The sequence below is a fragment of the Haemorhous mexicanus genome, chromosome 23, assembly GCF_027477595.1.
Source record: "Haemorhous mexicanus isolate bHaeMex1 chromosome 23, bHaeMex1.pri, whole genome shotgun sequence".
In the NCBI taxonomy this organism is placed as follows: domain Eukaryota; kingdom Metazoa; phylum Chordata; class Aves; order Passeriformes; family Fringillidae; genus Haemorhous; species Haemorhous mexicanus.
Window position 1 is genome coordinate 2,357,905 of NC_082363.1, and position 6,363 is coordinate 2,364,267.

The window sequence follows — 6,363 nt, forward strand, 5'->3', positions numbered from 1 at the left end:
TCCCCTCCACCCTGCATTGGAGGTCCATGCCCAGGCAGCCAGAAGCCCCCTCCCCAAACTGCACCCCACCTTCACAGGGCCTGTTGTCCCCTGGCACAGCACAGTGGGCTGCAGGCAGGGGGAAACTGAGGCACAGGGGCACCTCCCAGCCAGAGGGTCACCCCACTCTGTGCCTCGGTTTTCCTTCCCAAGGCGGAATTCTACCCACCTCCCTCAAAAAGCTGCACTGCCACCATCCCAAGTGCCTTTCCAGCACAATGGGACCCCAGCTTGCTCTGCCCTGGATTTTGCTGGAAAAAAACACCTTTATTTTCTGAGATTTATAACCCCTGGAGGCCCCTGACAGTGTGGCCCAGCTGCCAGCAACGATGGGACATCCATCAGCAACCAGCAGTCCCACTGGGACCAGAGGACAAGCCCCAGCAGTGCTGTAACCTCGCTGAGTCCCCCCAGAAACCAGGGGCAATGTGAGCCTTCCCCCCGACCTCCTCCATCCCATGGGATGAGGTTGGGCGCCTTCCAGGAGCCCTTTTTTCCTTAGTCCCCACGGGGGATCTGTGGTGGGGGATTCTGGGGCGCCCAGCGAAGCCACCCTGAGTTTCTGCAGTCCGGTTCCACCCCGCGGCTCATCGGGACGTCTCCTCCGATCCGGATCCCGCCAGACGATCCACGCGAGGCTGCTGGGCAAAATCCTGTGCGGGACAGAAGAGAGGAGCCAAAAAGCCTCTCAGCGTGGCCCCTGGGCTGTCACCCGCCCTCACCCCGCGTGGCACGGCGGTGTCCCCCTCTCACCTGCCTGCAGCAGGATTCCAGCAGCACCCCGGAGCGGAGCAGGCACCAGAGCTCCCCCAGCAGCGACACGAAGACGTGCAGGATGTCGGTCCATCGGCCCACGGTGAGGAGGAGGATGAAGAGGCCACCCATCCGCACCACCACGGTCCGGAATGCCGCCCCCTTGCCCGTGCTCTGCCGGGACTCCTCTGCGAGGACACGGCATTGGGGAGCCACCGCGGGGACACTGGCACCTCCGCAGCCCCTCCACAGGGACACCAAGCATGCGGTGGCTTCACGTATAGCCCATGTAGCCCCTATACACCCCCAGTACCTCCCATGTACTTCCCACACAGTCCCAGGGCATCCCAGGTACCCCCAGCACATCCCATGTACTCTCTGTACACCCCAGTACCCTCTGTGTACACCCGGGATATATATACACACACTTCCTACAGACCCCCAGGACACCCCACATACCCCTGTACACCCCCAGAATGTACTATATACCCCCTACAGACCCTCAGGGCACCCCACACACCCCTGTACACCCCCAGAATGTACTATATACCCCCTACAGACCCTCAGGGCACCCCACATACCCCTATACACCCCCAGCCTGTACCATATATACCACCAATACAGGCTCAGGACACCCTACGTACCCCCTGCACACCCCATATATTCTGCATACACCCCCAGGTGGCCCCCAGTGGCCCCACACGCCCCGAGTACATCCCACACACCCCCATTGCATCCCCAACACACCCCACACGCCCCTCAGAGCCCCCCGGGCTGGGGCAGCCCCACCCACCCTGCATGTAGACGACCAGCAGGGTGTAGCAGATGGTCAGCGGGGTCCAGAAGCGCACGGCCTCGCCCGTGGAGAGGAAGTCGCGGTTGATGAGCTCCACGGCTGCCAGGTCGGCCACGGCGAAGGTGATGGCCAGGGCGTTGCGCAGCAGGCGCGGGATGCCGTGCCCCGCGGCCAGCAGCAGGATGCAGACGCCGCAGTAGCGCTGCCGGCTGTGCAGCTCGTACAGGGCGCAGACGTGCCGGGCCAGGCGCCGGGCGTGCAGCGCCAGCAGCCCCGCCAGCCCCGCCGCCAGCGCCAGGTTCCAGCTGCGGTGCGGAGCCCCCTCCAGCAGGAAGCTGAGGCCGCAGGACACCCCGCAGCCCAGCGAGTACTGGCACAGCAGGTAGAGCTGGCTGCTGTGGGCGCCCTGCAAAGCAGAGGGGTGGGTCATGGAATCATGGAATCGGTGATGCTGGAAAAGACTTCCAAGATAATGAGCCCAACTGTTCCCCCAGCACTGCCGAGTTCACCTCTAATCATGTCCCCAAGTGACTCATCCAAACACTTGTTGAACCCTTCCCAGGACCATGACTCCAGCACTACCCTAGGTAGCCTGTGCCAGTGCCTGAGCACCCTTCCCATGAAGGATTTTTCCCAATATCCAGTCTAAACCTTTCCTGGCTCAGCCTGAAGCCGTTCCCTCTTCTCCCGTCCCTGTTTCCTGGGAGCAGAGCCCGACCTCTCCCAGCTGTCCCTTCCTGTCAGGAGCTGTGCGGAGCCAGAAGGGCCCCCCGAGCCTCCTCTTCTCCAGGCTGAGCCCCTTTCTCAGCTCCTCAGCCCCTTCCCCAGCTCTGTTTCCATCTCTGGACATGCTCCAGCCCCTCAGTATCCTCACCATGGAGATCCCAGAACTGTCCCAGAACTGCAGATATCCCAGCAGTGGCAGCACAGGGGACAGGCACTGCTCTGGGCCTGTGCCCACACAGGGACCAGCCAGGGGCCATCGGCCTCTCACCCACCTGGGGACACCTGGTTGAGGTGCAGAGGGACCCATGGCCCCCTGCACCCACAGCCCCTCCATCCCCCGTGGGTGCTAAACAAGCCCCCAGTTTCCCAGCTCCATCCACACCGTAGCCCACGGTGCCTCAGTTTCCCCCATGCCGTCTCACCTTGCCGAGGGAGAGGATGGTGGAGACGGCGCGCAGGGAGAACTCCAGCACCACCAGCGCGGCCACGCGGGAGCCCACCAGGGCCAGGGCAGCCGTCAGCACCAGCACGTGCAGTGGCTCCAGCAGCGGCCGCTGCGCCGCCATCGCCTCCTTCTCCGCCTGTCTCTCAGGGTTACTGGGGACAGCAGGGGGGATGTCACCCAAAATGGGGTAACAAGCCTTAGTGACATCCCCCTCTGTGCTGTGCAGCAGAAGCTACAGCCCCTGCCCTGCAGCCCTTGGTGCAAAGAGCCACAATGCAACAGCAGATCCCAAAATCAGATCCCCAAAAACAACCTTTCTCCCCCGAGGGGACAAAGGGCTGGCGCTTACTTCGCACACTGGATGTAGAGATAAACCTTCAGGAGGCTGCAGAGCACCGAGACGGCACAGGCACCCACCAGCCCTGTGGGGAAAGGCAGCAGTGGGTCACTGGTGTCCCCTGGGCTGTCCCCAGGCCACCCTCGGGGATCTCACCTTGCAGGAGCGCATCCAGCAGTGCCCAGCCCCACGCCAGCTCGGGCAACGCGGGGAGCCAGGACCCCAGGGAAAACATTTTCTATGGAGAGGAGCCACAGTGTAGCCAGGCCCTAGCTCCAAGGTCCGCGGGGTGGAGGTGGGGAGTGGCCTCACCGGCTAGTAAATCATTACTGGGGCAAGCCAGGACAGCTGGAGCCCTGGCCGGACGAGATGAGCTCCAGCTGCCCCGTGGAGGTGAAAATTAGGAGAAGAGGGATGTGATGCACATGGAAGGGCTCAGGGACCACCAGCACCTTTAACCTCCCCCACGCCGGCACTGCCATTCTCCTCTCCACCCTGAGGCATCGCAGCACTTCAGGTCCTGCCCTCCCCCCATCTGCACCACCCCAAAGACCCCAAGACAACACCAAAAATAGAAAAACCTCTTTATTAGCATCAGTGGTGGTGGCAGGAGTCTGTCCTACAGCCCCGGGGGCTGCTAGTGCTGAACCATGTTCCTGAGCTTGTCCCAAAAGAAGAGGCTGAGCACGGTGTGGGGGCCGAGGCGGAGGTAGACAGCGCCGATGCCCTTGTACAAGCCCAGCAGCCCCTCTTTGCTGGAGATTTGCAGGATACAATCCAAAAAACCTCGGTAGAGCTTGCCCTGGGGAGAGAGGAGCCAGCTCTGCACCCCTGCGGGATGGGAAAAGCTGTGTGTCCCCTGTGCTGTACCCGGAATGGCCTTACCGTGCCGTCAGCGTCCACCGGCTGGTTGTAGAGACGCGTGCTGATCACGTCAAAAGGTGTCATTGTCACAGCCACAGCCACACCACTCACCATGCCCCCCGCCAGCACCGCCGCCCAGCTGCCCTTCCTGAACCACTGCGGGAAGCGCCGGCATCAGCTCTTCCCAACAATGAGAGGGAGCACGGGGGACCAGTGGCGGCCGGATCCGGCACACGTCCCGCTCACCTGGCGCTCGCAGACCCAGTCCTTGGCGGAGGCGAAGGTGGCGAGCTGCACGGCCGAGCCCACGGCCACGCGGGGCACGGCGCCCGTCACCCCCCGCCACAGCCCCACCACCCCGTGCTGCTGGTAGATGCTCTTGAAAGCGCCGGAGATGCTCTGGGGAAGAGAGGAAATTGGGGGAAATGGGAAAAATGGGAATGGTGCATCCCACCTGGCAAAATATCTCACCCCTGCTGGTCCTTGGTGACACGAAGCCACTACTGGCTTTGGAGAGATCTCAGGGGGTCTGGATTCTCCGGATTCGGTATCGCAGCCCCACGTGCCTGTCACACCCCCTCTGTTCTCGCAGTTATTTTTAGCATCATTACGGGGCCAAGCAGCCAAACAACAGCTTTAAATTCCTGCTGACCAAAATAGCATGGTCCCCGCTGGGGCCCAGAGCGTGCACGGACAAGGTGCCACCAAACCCTCTGTGTCCCCCCACCCCAACCCTGTACCCACTCACCTCATGGTTGTGCTGGTGGCCCACGGCCATGGCTGACAGTGTCTGGGCTTGGAGGTGGGTCTTGACCTTGGAGGGGACAATGCCAGGTGACAAAACCCTCCAGTGGCCCCACTGGGACTGGCTGTGGCCCCCTCATTTTCTTGGCAGATTTTGAGGGGAAGTTTCAGCCCCTCCGACAGACGTGGGGGACACGGCTGAGTAGCCAAGTGGTAACTCCAGACTTTAAATCCTGTTCCTTTTACCCCCCTCTCCCAGGGCAAAGGGACCCTGCAAACTCCCACTGCTGGAGCTCTGCAACCCCAAAAAACCGGGGAAACCCTCTAAAATGGGATGGGACGGGGGGCGGGGGGAACCCCCGCAATTTCTTTTGGGGTCATTTCCTAATGAGTGAGTTCTCTGCTGGTTTCCTGAGGGGGATTTGGGGGAAGAAAGCAGAGGGAGAGCATGCACAGCGCAGCCCCACGTTTTGGGGTGGGGTGGGGGGGGGATGAAGCGAAGCGGGGGAAGAGAGAATGCACCAAGCCAGTGTTTATAGGATGCAGCCAAGATGCCGAATCTTTTGAGGGCGTCCCAAAAACACCCCCCTCCACACCCCACGGCCTTTGGGACAGAGCAGCACTCACCAGGTACGCGGGGCTGCCCACGATGGCTCCCACCGCCCCGGCCACGGCCCCGGCGGCCACGGTCCCGCCGGGATACCCGGTCCAGCCGGCGTCCTCGGCGTGGGAATAGCAGTAGAAGCGGACGCCGTTCATGAGCCCCTGGTAGAGCAGCCCGGCCGCCAGCCCCTTCTGCAGCCCCCGCAGCCCGTCCGCCCGGCACACGGCCACGGCCGCCCGCAGCACCCCGCGGTAGGGCCGGGGGTACGTGCCCGGGGGCTGCAGCTCGCCCTGCAGCTGCAGCCGCGTCTTCACCACCTCCAGCGGGTTGGTGAGGAAGCAGGCCAAGCACCCGGCCGTGGCCCCCAGCACCAGGTCGGTGGCCGGGGGCACCCCCCCGGCCGGGGGGCTGTTTTGCGGGGGGTACTGGAATTCCTGCAGGGAGTCGGGAGGGCGGGGGGCGAGGGTCCCCGCCGCCATCCGGCACCTGCCCGCGGGGGTGGCCCCAGGCTCCACCTCCCCGAACAACCGCAGGGAAAAAAATCCGGGGGGAGCGAGAGCGAGCGAGCGCCGCCTCCTGCAAACCACCTACCCCCAATCCAGCCCCCAATTTGGGGAAGGGATGTGGGGCAAAGGTCGGGCCTGGGGGTGCGTGTCCGGCCCCCCCCGACACCGGCGCGCCCCCAGCAGCCGCGTCCAGCCGGGCCCGGTCTCACGTGATGGTGCTGCCCCGGCGCAAATAGGGAAAAGCAGGCAAAAAAAAAGGGCGGGTAACATTGAAATAGAAACGGAGGGAGAGGAATTTTGGGGGGCGCACGCAGTCACCCCCCCGCCCCAGCCAGTCTGGGGAGGAGGATGAAGACTGGAAAACTCGCTGCGCTTGTGGCCGCGATGCGGGGGGGGCACTGGCAGAGGGTCTCGCCCACCTCTGCCGGTGGTTTGAAATTGGAGCTTCCCGCGGAAAAATGCTGCGGGGGGTGAGGATGTCGGTGTCCCGTCCCCCGCCGGGGATTCCTAATTTTAGGTCTGCGCAGGGACCCCCTGGTACCCCCATGG

At 63.4% G+C, this 6,363-nt stretch overlaps 2 protein-coding genes across 2 annotated transcripts; both read right to left on the bottom strand.

The window, feature by feature from the left end:
• Positions 1–285: 285 nt before the first annotated feature.
• TMEM82 (transmembrane protein 82) lies at positions 286–3,597 on the bottom strand. The gene is made up of 6 exons (XM_059866767.1): positions 3,253–3,597; positions 3,109–3,181; positions 2,737–2,911; positions 1,586–1,994; positions 793–980; positions 286–692 (listed from the first exon to the last, which is right to left on the bottom strand). The coding sequence occupies exons 1-6, from the start codon at positions 3,329–3,331 to the stop codon at positions 627–629; spliced, it is 990 nt and encodes a 329-aa protein (XP_059722750.1). The 5' UTR covers positions 3,332–3,597; the 3' UTR covers positions 286–626.
• Positions 2,882–6,026, bottom strand: SLC25A34 (solute carrier family 25 member 34). Its single transcript, XM_059866768.1, has 7 exons — positions 5,332–6,026; positions 4,709–4,774; positions 4,207–4,359; positions 3,982–4,116; positions 3,678–3,898; positions 3,109–3,181; positions 2,882–2,911 (listed from the first exon to the last, which is right to left on the bottom strand). Exons 1-5 carry the CDS (start codon positions 5,785–5,787, stop codon positions 3,734–3,736), a joined length of 975 nt encoding a protein of 324 aa, XP_059722751.1. The 5' UTR covers positions 5,788–6,026; the 3' UTR covers positions 2,882–2,911; positions 3,109–3,181; positions 3,678–3,733.
• Positions 6,027–6,363: the final 337 nt, after the last annotated feature.

What these genes read in the sequence shown, in the direction of transcription:
- SLC25A34 (XM_059866768.1), bottom strand. Translation starts at nt 5,787, where the DNA reads ATGGCGGCGGGGACCCTCGCCCCCCGCCCTCCCGACTCCCTGCAGGAA. An exon ending in GCCACCAGCACAACCATGAG is followed by an intron (nt 4,360 to 4,708) that starts GTGAGTGGGTAC and finishes TCTCTTCCCCAG; the next exon opens with AGCATCTCCGGCGCTTTCAA. An exon ending in ACTGGGTCTGCGAGCGCCAG is followed by an intron (nt 4,117 to 4,206) that starts GTGAGCGGGACG and finishes CGCTTCCCGCAG; the next exon opens with TGGTTCAGGAAGGGCAGCTG.
- TMEM82 (XM_059866767.1), bottom strand. Translation starts at nt 3,331, where the DNA reads ATGTTTTCCCTGGGGTCCTGGCTCCCCGCGTTGCCCGAGCTGGCGTGG. An exon ending in GCTGGATGCGCTCCTGCAAG is followed by an intron (nt 3,182 to 3,252) that starts GTGAGATCCCCG and finishes CTTTCCCCACAG; the next exon opens with GGCTGGTGGGTGCCTGTGCC. An exon ending in TGGAATCCTGCTGCAGGCAG is followed by an intron (nt 693 to 792) that starts GTGAGAGGGGGA and finishes TGTCCCGCACAG; the next exon opens with GATTTTGCCCAGCAGCCTCG.